The sequence below is a fragment of the Melanerpes formicivorus genome, unplaced genomic scaffold (genome assembly GCF_026170545.1).
Source record: "Melanerpes formicivorus ecotype bairdi unplaced genomic scaffold, bMelFor1.0.p_v2 SCAF_22, whole genome shotgun sequence".
Taxonomy (NCBI): Eukaryota; Metazoa; Chordata; class Aves; order Piciformes; family Picidae; genus Melanerpes; species Melanerpes formicivorus.
In genome coordinates, this window is record NW_027142374.1 from 11,971,617 (window position 1) to 11,989,789 (window position 18,173).

At 38.1% G+C, this 18,173-nt stretch overlaps 1 protein-coding gene across 2 annotated transcripts in view; it reads right to left on the minus strand.

Moving 5' to 3' along the window:
- Positions 1-6: 6 nt before the first annotated feature.
- MTM1 (myotubularin 1) overlaps positions 7-18,173 on the minus strand; it is a 39,064-nt gene continuing 20,897 nt past the window's right edge. Inside the window, exons 8-16 of one of the 2 annotated variants that reach the window (XM_068152189.1) lie at positions 14,486-14,569; positions 13,129-13,278; positions 11,174-11,362; positions 7,685-7,870; positions 6,492-6,698; positions 4,195-4,287; positions 3,321-3,434; positions 2,794-2,970; positions 7-1,234 (exon numbers count right to left, since the gene is read on the minus strand). In XM_068152189.1, the coding sequence (XP_068008290.1) occupies positions 1,070-1,234; positions 2,794-2,970; positions 3,321-3,434; positions 4,195-4,287; positions 6,492-6,698; positions 7,685-7,870; positions 11,174-11,362; positions 13,129-13,278; positions 14,486-14,569 (1,365 nt within the window). In that variant the 3' untranslated portion in view covers positions 7-1,069. Of the gene's footprint in view, positions 1,238-2,793; positions 2,971-3,320; positions 3,435-4,194; positions 4,288-6,491; positions 6,699-7,684; positions 7,871-11,173; positions 11,363-13,128; positions 13,279-14,485; positions 14,570-18,173 lie in introns of both variants that reach the window. The other variant, XM_068152188.1, reaches the window with a different exon arrangement.

Consider the following 18,173-nt stretch of genomic DNA (forward strand, 5'->3'; position numbering starts at 1 on the left):
ACTAGGATTCATCCATGTAAGTGCACACACTATATGCAAACCTCATATACTGAAGTCCCTTAAATACTTAGGAATAAATTTGTTGACCAAAGAATTAAACAGTAAGCTATAAGTGTACAAGTTTTAACAGTATATATAGCTGAAAATTTTTGCCTACTTTGGTACAAAATCTCCTTTAAACAGGCACATTTAGAAGACAAGCACAAGCTTTAGTACTATGGCTATTGCTGGATAATTAAGTAATGTCTCTGTGGGTCTGGTTTTAATTACGTAAATCTTCTGTAGAACCATTTTATTCTGTATTAACCCAAAGAAACAATACTGCCAATGGTGATAACTTGTAATATACCTTAGTGCTGAACAGTTAGCCAACACAAGACCTCTCAGAATGCAGTACAATCATCATTTGTTAAAAAAAAATAAAATCAATTTCCAACACAAAATAGATTTTGCTCATACTTTGATATCTATTGAGCTATTTGAACTTTAATTAGAAGCATGCCAGTGAAACTGCTTCCATAGATTTCTTTTTTTTTCAACAAAGGAAAACTTGGAATTCCCAGGTACCGAGAAAATGTCAACACTTCTCTCTGAAATCTTACAACTATTTATTTTTCATCTCATGAAATCCACCACCTTTTTTTCCTAACAGGAATACCATATGCCCCTACTTTTATGCAATGTGAATATTCCTATTGTCAGTAATAAATTTACTGGTGACGTGTAAGACTGAGCATGAATTTCCTTACAGGAACATAATCTACAATGTAATAAATTAAAGCATTCTTATGAAACCAATAAATCAATTTCAATTGTACCAGATATTCCAAAATAACTCATCAAGTCCTCCATAACTGGAAGTTTATTAGTAATGTTCCCCATCCACAGGTTCTGAAAGGCACGTAATTGAAGAGGTGGTTTTGCTTGAAGTCCTCCTCAAATGAAGAGAGTCTAAAATAATTTGTGTTAGGACAGTCTAATGTAAGGCATTAAAATATTCCTCTTTATGCTATAGATCTATGTTAAGCACCACTTGCGGTTACAGTATAGAACGAAGCCAGGATTTTCTTCAAAAATGTGTTTGTACTTGAGACACCATTTGTGAGGGTGATGCTGATGAGGATGATGAATTGGCTATCTTAGAATTATTTGTGATCTGTAGTTCTTCAATTCTCCTTATGTAATCATCACGTAATGCAAGGAGCTCCATGTAGCGCTGCTCCACCGGATTTGGCTGCTAGAAAGAGATCTGTATTAGTCTTATCACTTCAAGTCCAACTACTTCTAACACAGTTAGGCTGCTGTAGTATTTGTGCTCTCTTGGCAGTACTTGTAGTTTCCAATATTGTCCAGATTGTTTATGAAAGTGTTAAAGAGAACTGGCCCCAGTACTGAACCCTGGGGAACAGCACTTGATGGGCCACCAATCAGGATTTAACTCTAAGCACTACCGGCCACTACCAGCCATCCAGACTGAAGTCTGACGCAGAACATCCTTGTAAGTAGTAGCACCAAGGATGGTCATTAAAAAAATGGTTCAGGCCACATGTCCACTATTCAGTTGCTTAAGACAAGATGAAACAATTGTTTTGTGTGCAGAAAAATACCAAACTGTTGCATTTTGCAATAAAAATTGGTGAAAACAAGAGACCAATAGTAGCAGCACAGATGATCACATGGGTTTGCATTTCTAATAAGAAACTCCTGCCAAAAACCTCTCCTGAATAATGGCACAATGCATTTTAAAGTAGATTTACAGCTAATTTGCATGCCCCATAATCCTTCACTTTCTAGAATAAATCTCTAGATTCACCTTTTGCAGAACACCCTCATCTTTCACAGCAAGCAACAAAAGCTTTAAAACTAGAACTGCAAATTAAAACTGGCAACATACTTGTAAGAAAATACAGCCAACTGTCTAGCTTTCTTGCAGCCTCTAAAGCATTGTAAATAATACAGGAGATCAGCTGCAGAAAAGGAAGTGCATTGCTTGAAAACTCCCGATTCATTCAGGGGCTGGACTGCCAGGACTGCTTCTGTCAAAGAAATCTCTCCTCTATCTTCTGGTACTCAAAGCTCAACAATTTGTAAAGAGCACCTTTGCATAGCACATAACTGAGATTTCTAGCAAGATTGTAACAAACACTAAGTACCCACATATTAAGCATTAAAAGCACAGAACTTAACTGTGTGTAATTTGATAAAAGCTTTTCTGGGCATCCAATCTGATTCACTTGTATAATTTTCAGTAACAGCTTTCATTCAACACTTACACAGCATAAACAATGTTGGGACAAAGTTACATAAAAAATGACAATATTACCATAAGCTATCAACACAGATAGCAGTTTTGAAAGAGAAAGGACTGAATAGGTCATCTTAATTTGTAAGAGACGAAGCAAATGCAGCTGAGCGTGTTTGTGATGCTAATGCCCTAACTCTCCAGGGATCAGTAAGACTCATTTCTAAGCATTGTCATTCACCCTTTAGTAGCATCAAATGCCCTTAAAAAAAAAAAAAAAAGTTCCCCAGCGCTGTCCCCAAGAAAAGGGACTAGAGAAAGAGCTCCAGGATGATTTGATATTAAACAGTGAAATAAGCTCAGTGGTCTGAGGAGAGCCGAGCAAGTTGACAAAGAACTACATCACCTTCACCTTTTTTTCTCTCTGCCTGTAAAAACACAGTATTAAAGACCTGAAGACGTTACAGGTACTCTTTTACAAGTCACTTAGGACACAAAATCCTGCTTCCAAAGCCTAAAAGCATTTTGCACATTACAAAGAATGTACTTACTTGTTGCCGAATTCTTGGGTTCCATCTGATGTAGTAATTGACCCAGAGCTCTAAATGACGCATACTGGCCACTGGATAGAGCGCTCGATTTAGCTCTTTAGTATAAAAAGGATTTGTGTATTTAGATTTTTCAGTGTTTATCAAAGACCATAATGATAATGTTTTCTCAGTCACTTTCTAAAATGAAATGGAAGTAAGAGCAGTAAATATTTGCACAAAATCAGGAAATTCATCATAGAAGCCATGATTACATTCTAAAAATTAATACACTTCTGATTTAATTAGAAGCACAGTTCCTGTATTAGAAATATTCCCAAACCAGAGCTTGACAAGTATTTTAGTGACTGCATAGTTTTCAAGCTACCAAAACCCCAAATTTCACCATGCAACCATTCTATAATAAGAATAAAGCCAGTTCAAAACCACTGTCATGCAGGGAGTGTAAACAAATACAACACAAGCAAAACTTTTTGTAGTCGTGCAGAATGAAGCAAGCAGTATGACTAAGAAGCAGGGGTTTGACTAACCTCTTTTTCTCTATGAGACTCACTATTATACAAGAAAGTACCAAACCGACAGCTGTACAAGTGATCCAGGATTGTGATCAAAAACTGCTCGTTGAATTCAAAGGCTGTAGGGAACTAAAAGCAGAAAAGACAAATTTGTTCTTTAAAAGCAGGGAGAGATGCACCTGCCCTGGTTAAGAGGATAAAGCAGTGTTCAGAAGCCTAAATACACCTACAAATAATTTTTGTGATAACACTTTCATATACTTTATAGCAGAGCACGTGTTCAGATGACATGAGGTGTTAACTTTATCAAAGTCACTAGTCACCAAAAAATACTCTTCTCATCATTTTGTAACTGCCTTTAATTTCAAAAAAGATTATAATACAGGGTGGTTACAGTTAATTTTACTAGGGAGACAGAGTAAGATACCCACACTGGACTCTTCATTGTTCAGTACCACACAGGAAAGGAAGAGTTTGGCCCTAGAAGGACTGTTTGCTGCTTTGTTTCATTACTTTCTGAAAATACATTTCAATCACAGCACTCAATAGCTTCCAGGCCCCATTAAGACATTTAGATGCGATTCCTTTAAAACCATTCTACTGGGGGTCACATCTTCCAAGGCATTTCTGTGAAGCCCAAATTTGAGACACACCAGCCTTGCATGCATGGTCAACACCATCTTAAGCAACATAACTGCAACCTGTACACCACCTTTAGAAAAATGGTAGTGATTGTATGATTGAAAAGTAAATACACTCTTTTTGACTGCAGTGTCAGAGCATAGGGGTATGCTGCCCTCTTCATATACTTACTTTTAAAGTAAAGATCTAAGGTTTTCATTCAGCAATCTCTTAACAGTGTTGCCTTCTGAAGAATAACATCACATACCTGTTTAGACATCTGCCACACACAATCGATGAACTGGAGAAAGATGGGTGATCGGTCTGCATCAGCATGATTTTTATCACCGTGGCCTATTCTCTGAAATGAAGCAAGACAGCCTCCTGTTAACCAAAACAGTCTGGTTTATGGCAAATAGATATTGTTTCTTATTTTGCACTGGAATATAAATGCTTCTGTAACACAGTGACCTGTTCTTGTGATTTCAAAACTAGTTATTTCGCCAAGAAGGAGAGATGTAGATACACAGAAATACTGCCAAGGTATTTCAAAGATGTCCAAGAAAGATTCTGAAGTGATTATTGCACCTATTCTAAGAAGCTGCAAGTCACTGGACAAGCATAACTGTAACAGCACCCATTACTTCACATGTAACTAAGATATATTTTGAACTATAGTTACTTAATAAGTTTGTCAAAAGTCAAGTTATATATCTGCCTTCTTTTGTCATTTAAGTCACCCAGACTATCAAACTATCCACACAGGTTTTCCTCTTTCCCCTCCAAACCTGAACTTTTAAGATTCACTCTGAGGTTGTGAACATGAGTGAGCTCAAAGAAAATGAAGATGCATGTAGAAAGTTAAAGTGAGCTGCTTATTCTGAGGAGTCCAAAGTAACAAAGGAGTTCTCCTCACAGACAAAAAGTAGGTTTGGTAAAAGATGTTTCCTTCCTTTTCACATTCGATAGCTGAGAACAGCTAAAAGATTCAGGAAAAAGAGATAATACTAACTCTATAATTCTGCTTGAATGTACTTGCCAGGAGGAGACAAAAGAGCACGTATGTTGAACTAAGATGCAGTCTACCTGCCTGTAAGAGAGCAGGCTTAAAGTCTTAAGAACATGAAAAATGATAAAACCAGTACACTATTCTGTACTGCAATTTGAAAGACAGTTTAAAATAACAGAATCAAATAGCAGGAGATAGGGGGAGATGAGGGATTACAGCTGAACTCAGTCAGCAGTGGCAGATCACTAGAAAAGCACTCTAAGGAAGACAAATTGGTTTGCCTTGCTCTCCAGTTGTCAAGGTTAACAGATACATGGTAACGGTGATACAGGTGCTCAGTAAGTAGTAAAGGACTTTCACTGTGGTTAGTAGTTTTAGGATGCCTGAGTGTATTCCATCTAAAATTATATCTCATATTTACAGGCTGCCCAGAGAGGTTGTGGATCTCTTTCACTGGAAACATTCAAACCCCACCTGGATGCCTTCCTTTATGACTACTCTAGGTGATCCCACTGTAGCAGAGGGGGTTGGACTGAATGATCTTTTGAGATCCCTTCTAACCCCCAATATTTTGTGTTATATTAAAATGCATTATTAGAACAACACTCCATACATCAAGCATTTTATCATCTGGATAGGGACTAATAAGTTCACTACACATAAAAAAGGTGAGGTAGGGAAAACCTTTTCAACAAGGAAACTTAATAACATAGGAAGACAACATAACAAATGTTCTACTCTTCTCCAGCTTCCCATTTGAGGGAAGGCATAAAAACAGTTTCAGAGATGAGGTTCAGGGTGTGCTAGCTGAACTAAAGTGCCTAGCCCTCTATTAAAACTTCATCGTCCTCTCAAACAACCAATTAACTAGAGCTAGAGCGATCAAAATATTTTCTTCTTGCATTACCAGTTTTCATCATAGAATCATTTAGGTTGAAAAAGATCTTTAACATAATGAACTCTGTTAACCTAACACTGCCAAGTCCACCACTAGACCACACTCCTCAGCACCACATCTACAGGTCTTTTAAATATCTCTGGGGATGATTCCATTGCGTCGACAGAACACTGCAAAAAAAAGAACTGCCTTCACTGTAAGCTAAACAACTCATCAAATCAAAATGTACAGCACTCACAGAAAACAGTGTGGCTTCAAACATTTCCAAAGATTGCTATTTGGTTTCAAAATAGTCCAAAAGGAAGGTAAAGGAGAAGCCTCATCTCCTAGTCTTCTCTGATCTTCTAAGTAGAAGTTTGGGAGGACATCACTGTTCTGCCTTCTCATACTCTTTGCTCAGTAAACACAGTGACTAGCAATTCTGTGTTTTTAAAAAGGATTTAGAGGATAAAATATGAGCTCAGAGAAAAAAATAGTAAAAAAATATTAATCAAACAAGTCCAAAACCTTTGCTCAGATTTACCTGCAAACATTTTAAATTGGAATTCCAAACTACTGAAAAGAATTAGCAAACCTTGACACAAGAACTCATTTAACTTTAAAAGCTTTTTAGAATGTAAATATTGCATGGTTCTTGCAATTATCTTCTAATTCTTACTGATGCAAATTTGTGTCCAAAGCTTATCCATTCTTTTTGCACCAGAACTTCAAAGCCTTCAATTGTCCTGTAGTAGCTGTCCAGCATCAGCATGGCCAGAGATGTTAGCTGCGCTGTCCGGTCCCAGCCATCACTGCAGTGAACCAACACAGAACTCCTTCCTGAGGATACCTTGTCTGCCACTTGAATAGCTCCTGCCAAGACAAGCTAGCAAAGAACAAACATGAAACAACACAAATTAGTGCTAGCATTCTAATAAAAATAAATTGATTTCTGTGCATCTACACAAGCATCTAAACTGATACTGTTTCCATTAATAGACCTAAAAAGCATAGTGCAGTTAATTGGAAAAGAATTTTCTAGGGGATCAAATAGACTTCTTACATAAAATCAGAGAAAGAGATTGAGTTCCCTAATCCTTTAGTAAGATCTAATTCATCTCACAGCACATTCTTAAAAAATAGGACAGAAACCAGTACCCTTGATAGACCAAAGAACCATAAGCTTCTTTTTTGAAGAGAGGATTTAGTATAGAACATACACCCTAAAAGTTCTGCATTACATTTGGATCCTTTCTTTGAACTGAAGTATCTCAGCTGTTAAAAAAAGGAACTTGTGCCCTTCTAATATGCTTATTTCTCAAATATTAACATGAAAATGTTATGAAGTAGGTTCATTACATAATACTCTAAATAAATTTGTACAGCTATACAAGGAAAGGTTCGAAGGTCAACTAGTAAGAATACTGGTGAATTACCAGTTTAAGTATTTGTGCCCCAAGATCCAAATTACAGTATTTCTTTACAAAGCCATAACTCAAAATAGTCATATACATCTGACAACTAAGGTAACGACACTTATATGCAATCCTGTATTGCTAGAACAAAAACTAATCAGGTCTCACATATGTAAAGACAATGAGACTAATGATGCATTCCACTCTTAAGCCTGACGTTTGACTTGAGGCAGAGAAATGTTGAATTTACTGCTTGAATTACTGCTGCTTAGCAATGGTATCACATAGCATACACTAAAGATTAGTTGGCAGAAAAGCACACACTCAATGATGTTGCTGTTGTAGTCCAAGCAAGATGCATTCCATGTCAGGACTATCTCAAAGGTTCTGCAAAGAAATCAGGTCTGATGCAACAGATTTGGACAACCATTATTTCAAACAAACATTAAAAAGTTACCTTTATATGTTCTAACCAATGGGTTGATTCCAGGCTTGACAACCAGTGTGATTCCTCCACATTAGGATAAACAATGTCCTTCAACTTCTTCAAAGATTCCCGCATGACATGAATGTTATGAATGTCCAAGAAGAAAAGTTCTGTGTTGGGATATGCATCTTCACCTTCATATCCTCCCCCAGTTGCCTACAAACAAGAAATCCAAGGTTGGCTCCAGTCTTACATACACTGCTGTAGCAGCTCTTCAACAGAGTATGAAGAAACAGGTTTTTAATTTGTACTGTATTTTGTGGCTGAGTAATACATGTAATACATATAATTTCAGTTGCTTGATCAAAACAGCAGTCTCAGATACAAACTATTCTGGGACAAATGCTGGAGAATACTTGAAGGCTTTCCTTTGTCCAAATGGACAAAGCATATTAAGTATAGCATGTGGACAGAAATGCATTTCAGTTGCTCCAGCTAGTCCAGGTCCTTTCAAAACCTCAAGGAAGAAAACCTAAAAGGAAGAAGTAACTATTTTAGAGTAAATCTAAAATTTTGTTTGCAATACTGAAGGTCTTTGAATAGGATTTAACTAGCCAGGCAAGGACTCAGACTGCTTTGAGAATAAAAAGACAATTGTACTTTCCTCACTTTTGAGATTCATGGTGGAAACAGCTTTTCCCTGACCAGCTGACATTACAATGTCACTTATGTTCACATTTCCCACCAAGGAATTAAGTCCAAGAATCTTAGATTCTACCTTGAAGTAAATTAGTAATAACATCAAAGAGAACTTTAAGGCAACTTTTCTAACATGAAATTTTATTGCTGAAGACTAAATGCATGTTTAGATGGTTAGAAAACTAAAGAGCCACACAAGCATAAAGTATATGCTGCTGCTCAAGTATATTCTGCTGCTCTCTCAAAACATTTAATCAGCACCACAGCAGAGGATGTGCCTGGTCACAAAAGGAAGTGGAAAACCCACACATATTTGAGGACACAGAACCACTGATGAGATTTTTCCAAAGATAGCTGCAAAAGCAGAGCATTTCCTGCAGACAGGAAAACCATGCCATGAACTGTGATAAACAAAATTTTGTCCCAGTCACCACCAACAACCTAAAGCATGGTTTAGCCTTCCCCCATTAGTGCCACCTACGTTTCTGCTTAGCTGCACGGTATCTCTATTCTGTGCTTTCTATCTCCTTCCTCAGATGTGGGGCTATTCTCAGAGCTGCCAGGCTCTGTGCTACAAGAAGTAATAACTGTATTTTTCCTCTTTCCTTTAAGTATTATGAAGTCCTGGTGAGGAATGATTGCAATTTTACTATCACGGCTGAGGCAGCTCCTACTGACTGGGTGGTCTTGACCTATGTACAAAGAACATAGGAATGCACGAGTAGCATAGCCTAAGATTTTGCTTATACTAATCCTCACAGCTGATCAAGATAACTTTTTCCAGTGCTGATCAACACTGGTTTGCACTCTGTATGTTACTGTCCCCCAGATCTAGAAATGGACCCTTCTGTGGGTTTTTTGCTATGATTATTTCGTATTTAGACACAGCAGGAATTAAATAAAACACAGAGGGGAAATACAGAGACTATTTTAAAAAGCTCAAAACCATGTTTCATACTTCAGTAAGAATGTGTGTGCAAAGTTTGGTCATAATACATCTTTGAAACAAATGGGGTCAAAATTTGACTTTGTCCAAGAGTGGGGGAAAAACTGAAGTTAAAGTAAGGGCTGGCACTCCTTCCACAAGGCAAACAGAGGGATTACATATGTTGTTCACTCATAAAAATTCAGTGTGCAGAGGATATTTCAATTTGTAGAGTAAAACATAAGCAATTGAGGCAGACTCTCAAATTACAAACCACCAGATTAACATCTAGCCAAACAGCCCTTAGAAGAGACTCCCTGGAACAATGTGCATTATACCCTCCCCCAAAAAGTGTGTGTGGGGAAGCCTTATTGCTTGCTTAATAAACTATATTTTCATTTCTGGAGAAGATAGCGCTAAAGGTATGCATGTGTTCAAGCTGCACTGAGCAAAACACTAACATTATTGGCTGTCTTGAATTCTGAAACAACTTGACATTTGTTGTGTATCAACCTCCTAGACACAAAGAGTTTTACCATTTGATATTCTTTTCAGCACAACTATTTCACATCAAAAAAACCCCAAACTACTCAGAAGCTAGAATTCCTTTTCCAGATAAGCATACTGTTTCAGAAGATCTAAAACCCTCTTAGGTTTGTGTCTCTCATGCTTTTTGCTGTGCAGGCACATAACTTCATTAGGAAGTACTGAAGGTCACATCCATTTAATTTGTGCTTGAAGTTCAGTGGGTAAGGAACTATCCTAGATTGAAAGAGCAAAACTGGTACATTCTCATACAAAGCAAGCAGCATACTTTTGCCTTTCACTGACTCTCCCTAAGTAGGCTTGTCATATAAACATGGAGCACATCCACATCTGCTGTGCTCTGTGCCAATCACAACACTGACACACTGTGACTGGCATTATCTGAGTATGCCTGAACAATCTGGTCCTCACGAGAGCTCAGGGGGAACAGAGAGTAAAGCCAGGCACAAGGACACATTTTCTTCTTGAAATGTCCAACCAGGTGATTAAGGTCCCTTCTAACCTGATCTGTTTTACTACTCTGATGCCATTTAGACTTTGATTGCAGATTAGCAAAGAAATTACCACCCTGCCAGATGGAAACACTACTTCTATTATTGCACGTACCTAACTACAGGAACCTAGGAAAGAGCAGGTATCTAGGTATCCAAGATCATTCCCATACTGCTGTTTAAAGTGCAAACCTCCAAATTAACTTACTCATCAGTTTCTCTATTTGCTGGATGCCTGGATAGGTCTGAAGTGGTTCATGTAATGGTTAGGAAGAACCAAACCAAGGATGCTTATCTATGGTCTTAATTTATGTATACAGCCTTTCCAGGATAGAATTTTCCCAAAGCATACAGAGCACTACTGTGGTGTGCATAGAGGTGGCATGTCATTCCAACAGAGGACATGGACTCCAGGTCAGCCTACAGTTCAGCCTACATCTACCTCAGAGTGCAGTCATATCTCATTTCAGTACCCTGCTAAATTCTGTGTTTGGCTGATAACAGAGAGTAAAGTGTCTCTGAAAATCCATCTATGGTCCTAAAATCCTTTAGAATAAACCTTTATTTATTTAGAATAAACCAAACCAGGTTGGAAGAGACCTTCAAGATCATCGTGTCCAACCCATCAACCAATCCAACCCACCTAAACAACTAACCCATGGCACCAAGCACCCCATCAAGTCTCCTCCTGCTTATGACGGTCATTTCTCTTCATGGTCTAGTAAATATGTATTTGATTAGGTAAATTTATCTACATTAATATTACTACTGTTGCCAAAAACCTCCTCACAGAAAACATCAAACTAAAGACTCCTCCCCAACCCCCTTCCCAAATAAAACTATTAAGCATCTGTTTACCTTGTTGGCGACTGCATTGACATTGGGCCTAGCATCATAGATGGTCAGCTTTGAGATTTGCCCATTAGCCTCTCTGATGATATCAAGGTATCTTTCATCATCTTTGTTCCGCTTGCCACTCATTCCAACAAGGGGTTGACTGCAGCGCATGATAACAGCTTGAGTCTCTGGATGAATCCATGACAGAACCTAGTCACGTGTCAAAATCATAGTAGAGAAATACATTTTATTTTCAAAATCATAACTTCAGTTTTGAAGTTAAGAGTCTCTAAAATAGGTAATATGAAAATCAAGCCTAAAAAGTTTTATTTCTTCATATAATCTTGACACTGCTCCCACTTTAGTCTCATCAAATTTATCAATGGCAACCTTTGAAAGAGTTCATTCTCTTACATATTGAGCTCTTACTGAACTTACACTTACCTATACAATCAAATGCATTTTAATAGTTTCATGTAAGTCTTAGGCTTCACAAAAAATTCTGCAAAGCAAACTGGAAACAAACATAGCAATGCCTGCTGAAACTCAGAAAGAATTCAGATGAATGAACTTATTGTAGAAACGGTCCAATTCTACAAGAACAACTTTGCCCTTTTTTTGGATAAGGAAAGGAAGTTGAAACTTTCTGCAGTATCTTGAATGTTTCCCCTTCTCTTTAGAGTACATTTTGTTCCTCAGTCCTTTTCACAAAGAGGGGGCAGTGGAGCAGAGGGTAATGCTGCCTTTGTTCTTTTCTGAGCCAGAGGGAACTTACCACAAACAACAGACAGTGAGCTGCCCAGGGAATACAATGCAGTGCAAGAGATTAAAGGTAAGCACCAACAACAAGCAGGCAAGAGCTCCAACTTCATCACTACAGGATATTAAAAAAAAGTATTCTCACCTAGTCTGGAAGTTGTGGGTTACAGAGTGAAAGAACATTAGAGTTACAAGAGAAAGAATCTTTGAAAGTATTCACTCCCGAAAACACAACCCTTAGTTGTATAGCTAAAAACATGACCTGTCAGTGTGTGGGGGGGGCGAGTATCATTGGTTATTTCCTGACAAGAATAAAATTACTACAACCAAGGAAATGACTCCCAGTGTGCAGACATACAAAAGCCCTGTCATGAATTTTGAGATGACAGAGAAGATGCAGTCAGGTTATGAGAACTGTAAGCACAGACTGTATTTAACGTACATGCTTCATACACAAGGATATATGTGTGCATATATAGTTCATTTACAATTATAGGCCTAGCCTATAGTTATTGTATGGAGTTTCATGTCTGTTTGAAATCTGAGATTCAAGACAGCTTTCTGACATTGGCTTAGGATCCAGCACCTCTTCTGTGTTTGCCACATTGAGATATGAGTTAGAACAAATTGCATTGTGATAGAAATTAGTATTTCCTAGAGTGCTGTAAAGAGCCAATAAATAGGAGTTCTCAAAAGAATTTAGTTACAGAAATATACCCCAAAAGTCAAATGGCTTCATCTTAAATACCACAGAGCAATTTAAAGGGTCAAAACCCCCAAGGACTGACTACAGAGACTATGCGTGAGGTCTTATTTTAGAGCTGACCATTGGAAATGTTTGAATGCCATGCAGCTTGCTTACAGGATGATAACATTTGCTATCGGTTTTTATGTGTAGCCAACAATAGCCAAGAAACCGTTACAGATGGTAGGCCTGAGGCTCATACTTCATTAAGAGAATCTGCAATGCTGGCAGTTGTTACTGGAAAAGTTAAAACAACGAAGTTGGAATGGAAGATTGTTACAGGGCAAAAAGAGAAATGCGGCTTGGCCAAGACACTAGTTTCAAGCAGTAAAACTCACCAGCCAATCAAAACTATTTTGCTGTACCCACTTCCAAAAAAAGCATCCTCTGTGTCCTGTTCAGCAAAAAGTTGTTTGGATGCATATTTAAAACTAGCTATACTCTAAAGTAACTTTAGTCACGTAATACTCACTGGGATTCTATTTCGGGACCTGAAGGCAGCAACTTTCTTGAGATCCTCATCAGTTGCGTTGTACGGCACCACTAAGAGCGAGGGGTAAGTGTCACACAGGCTGTAATGTTCATTAATGAAAGTCACTCTCCACCGATCATTAGGCAGTCCCTGAAATGTAACAAAGGTTTTCAGTGCATTTTCAGCTTACAAATAATTCTGCTCTTGAATTCTACATGACATTACGGCCACATGGTGGCAACAACCTACCAATGTAACCTAACTGCAGTACTGTTTCCAAACAATAGAAGGAAAAAAGATTACAAGACCACACAAAACAGCTCATTGCTGACATTCACAACCTTAAACAACTGCATCACTATCTCATGTACTCTTACAAACACAATTCCATTCTTTGAGCAAGTTTCAAAACAATGATTAAATCTAGTAGATTTATTTCAGTTACCTTCTCTCTTCCCTCAAAACTCTGCCTTTCCATTTTGCCTGCTGAAAAGACTATGGTCCTGAGAAGACAGGGAGAGGAAAACTCTTCTCGACTTTTGTTCCCTGTAGCCTGATACTACCTACAGGTTAAAAATAATATTCAGGGTAGCTTTCTTACTGAGAAATGACAATTTTTAGTTGCAGTCTACTCAGTAAGGCATTTCACAAACAGCAGCCAGGAAATTGAGAGAGACTGATGAAACCTCCACACATGCATAGCACAGTGGGCTTTGTGTGGGTGTTTGTACTTTACCTTTTTTGGATCTTAGGCCTCTAAATCTTGAACCAAAAAAAACTACAGAGAGGGGAAAAAAAACCCAATCAAAAACACAATCTAAGGAAGTCCTTATTGTTTGCCCTTTTAAAGCAAAAATAAACTGTCTAGAAGACATTTTTAAACATTAAATTTATCATTCTCTTTCATCAATATTTTTCCCAAACCACCTGAAGAGCAAGGATGAATTCTGATAGACACATAAACAATTTCCATCAAGCAATGCTGTTTCTAAAGTAAGCTGCTTTTTCCCCCCTTCACTTCAGGAAGAAGTAGACCAAACCAAGGACCACATCAAATCTATATTTAGGACACTGTAGCTGCATAACTGGCACATTCTCCCTTGTCCCCTGCTCATTTAACAGTGGCACACTGTAAGAGGTATCAGTAACTTCCTTCAAGGAACAGATACTACCTTCCTTGGACATTGTAAATTTTTGTTTAGAGTTCCAGTGTTTTTTTTTTCCTCTACTTTTCAAATTGCATTTCTGTCTTCTCCCATTCTCTACAAAAGAGCTGACAGGAGAAATGTACAAACAGGTCCACTGTGTATGCTGTCAGACATGAAAGCACCAGGCAACTGCAACTTTCATAACTCACTTGTCTCCTGTACTCAGACATGGGGTTGTACACCATCCAGCCGTTTTCAGAGAACTTTTCTTCATTTGCAAATGCAAAAAAGAGCTGTAGGATGTAAAAGAAGCTTATTACACCAAACTATGACTGCAAGTGGCAAATATGAAGGCTCATTAACAGTTATACCCTAATGCTCACCACAAAATAGGAATTACTTTTTCAAGCCATTCCCATTATCTCTGTTTATATCTGGTATTTATAGGACTGTAAAGCGAAGATCTAGAAGCAACAAACATTCTGCTAATGAAATGATGAAAATAAGGCAACATCTGAAAAAAGAAGTGACAGTAATAAAAGTTACAAAGCCTAAACCACTTGATTTTTTACTGTCAGGAGGCTAAAACCTTTTAAAATGGTTTCTACGAGTTTATTTCCTGTATTCCACATCTTCCCCAAATACACTACTATCTTTTCACCAAAATTTCTCCATTAGGTACAGCTGCAATTACTACATAAAATATTAAGACAATAAATTGAAAGTGTAAACAGATTGTAATTGCTATTCATTGCCATTAGGAAGCAGTTATCTTCCTGCAGCCCTTCCCCTATTGATCCTTAAAACAGAAATCCGATTTGCTGCACAACTCCATGAACTTTTGCAAGTTGCCACTGAAGATGAAACAAAATGTTTTTAGCAGGTTACATTATCTACTCTTTTCTTGCATTACTACTCATCCTCAAGGCAAATTTATGCAACATAGCATCCTCACCAAGAATTCTGACAACTTCCTCCTGCCTATTAGTTTCCTGTTCCTTTCAGCCAACTCCAAATGGGCAATATTACCTAACTACCCCTTGCTTTCCCTTTGTTTGTTTTCACAGTTTATGATGAAAGCAAAAATAACATTTATTTTAAGAACCTACCTCATTGAGAAAATTGATTTTGGTGGCTTATAAATTCTTCAGATGCCAACTGAAGCATGAAACTAAGTTGTTAAAAAAAACCCCAACAAAACAAACACACCAAAACCAAATGAGAATGCAGAAGAGAACACGTGGTCCTGAGCTAAGTAGCAGTAGCCAGAGCAGGAAGTATTCAAGAGCCTATCACATTTCACTTGTAACCAAAAAAAGTCTCCACTCTGTTCAAAGAGGAAACTGAATATTAAACTGAACATCCAAAAGCTGTATCATTTTCACAGGCCTATAACTGAACCCGGCATAAATGTAGAAAACCTGGCAAGCAAGAAGTAAGATCATGTGTAAAAAGGTATCCACATTTACAGCCATTTTAATACTAAGAACTACACACTTAAGCAAACATAAGATATATGCTTGAATAAAGCTGCATTTTCTTACTTGTATCAGCACAAGCCATATTTAGCACACATTTGTGCACTACTTTTATTTATTAGAAACAAAATGTGGTAATGAGCAATGTGAAGTAATTTCTATTGAGTAAATTAGACCTTTTATTATCATAGTATCATATAATCATTCAGGGTTGGAAGGGACCACAAGGATCATCTAGTTCCAACCCCACTGCCATGGGCAGGGACACCCCACACTAGATCAGGCTGGCCAGAGCCTCATCCAGCATGGTCTTAAACACCTCCAGGGACGGGGCCTCGACCACCTCCCTGGACAACCCATTCCAGGGTTTCACCACTCTCATGGTGAAGAACCTCCTCCTCACATCTAGCCTGAATCTGTGCACCAAACTGACAAATCTATGTGACAAATACATATTTAGATCCCAAAAGTTACAGTTCAGGTAAGCTTCAGGTCTGCACTACTGACCCACATATTGCTACTTTTGCACTAAATAACCCAAGCTTACAGATTAAACATGTATGTTTGTATCTGTATGTCTTAACTATCTTGATTAACACTGCTTAAACTTCTCATCTCACAGTGCCCGGTCTGAATGCAACTCTATACTGCAGCAGGCAACCAGGACAGAAAAGTGATGCCACTTACAATATACACTGCTTATCTCTCATATCACTTGATGAAAGATTTGAGAGGTGATGGCTTAGTAAATATACATGGCTTAGCTTTTTGTGGATAGAGGTCTCTTCACATTAGTGCCCCGTGTACGCACACCTCTCAAGTCAGGATGAAAACAGGGAAGCCACTTCACTGCCCCTAGGCATTTAGTATGGACCAGCTGGGTGTGTATTTATATCCTTCAGAGTGCAGAGGAAGGTCAGAGAAGCAAACTACATCAGCAGCTGTAGGAATTGCATGGCCCCACAAAGCAGAAAAGCCCTGACAGCCTCTCTCAGTGCATGATTACGCACACGGGTACACCTCTCAAATACCAGAGTGCAAAAAATACACTGGTCAATTCCACTCCATGCCTTCTTCACACATCTCTTGTTCCCTCCACAACAATGGTACATCCCTGATAAACCCTGCTTCTCTCCAGAAAACATGAGGTACTCTGAGCCTCCACCCTAACACCCTCACATTTTTTTCTTTACCCCCTCCCACCAAAAGAAATTCCTTTCCCTTCTCACACTGTTAATCCTGCTGCTCCAACAGAAAGCACTTCACTACAGTTCCTAGTGCACCTAGCCTACTTTCCCAGGAATTAAATCAGCTGCAGCTTCACCAGACACCTTTAAATTCAACAAAAGGTTTTTGGAGATTAACAAAACCAAAACCTACACAGGAGAGCTGCTCAGGTTCAAAACAATACTGCAGTAAAATAAAAGCGTATTTTAATGAGGGGTTCCTTGTATCATCATCAGGCATTTTAAACTGTGATTTGTGCAGGCATACCTGAGCCAAATCCAGATTAGTTTGATTGGATACTAAGCACAAGCAACAGGACAAGTTTCAGGCAGATCACCTGCTCAATAAATCGGTGTTTGTCAACTGAATAAAGCCACAGCTGTTGTAAGTTTGATGAAAATTAGCACTGTATGTCTGATGGAAGCCCACCAATTTCCATTAGTATATCAAAGGAAATGGAAAGAAGAAATCAAGGAAAGCATGAAGAGGCAAGGAATTTTTAGAAGTGTAAACATCACTCAGAAAACTTATGGGGTGGCAAGGCTTGAGACTTACCAATACCTGTAGCTGCTAAAAACAAGTAAGAGTTAATAAATCACTTAAGATTTTGACTCTGCATAGAATGGAAGGAGGGATCTCATTGCATTCATACTCTAAAAGCAGAATGCTACTACTTCACTTCAAAAATCTCTTCAAATATTGCAACACTTTTGGTAAGCTACTTTTTATGCTTCACTGTGCAAATAATTCTGTTTACTTCCTTGCAGGTGCTAACCCACAATTTCAACACAGAGCCTCTTTTTCAGTCCTGCTACAGACTAAGTGCTTGCCTTCAACATTCAATTTATCATTACCATTTTGCACACAACAATAGTATGTGATACACTGACTGCTCATAACACAATGTAGTTCTGTGAGATAAAGGAGAGAGCAGCTGCAGTCTGACAACACACTTTGGCAAGCAGTCTATTTACAAATAGTTATATATTTATTTATGGAATCACAGCAGATAAATACACGTTCTGCTTGTATATGAGCATGTAACAGATACAGAACAGATACACAATTTATTGAATATATTACCTATCTTTATGCTTTACAGAAGAAGAAAGCAAAACTAGAACAAGGAGGTGTTAAACACATGCAAACAAAGCAAATTGGTTTTTTCCTGTTTTGACCTTACTGGTTTATG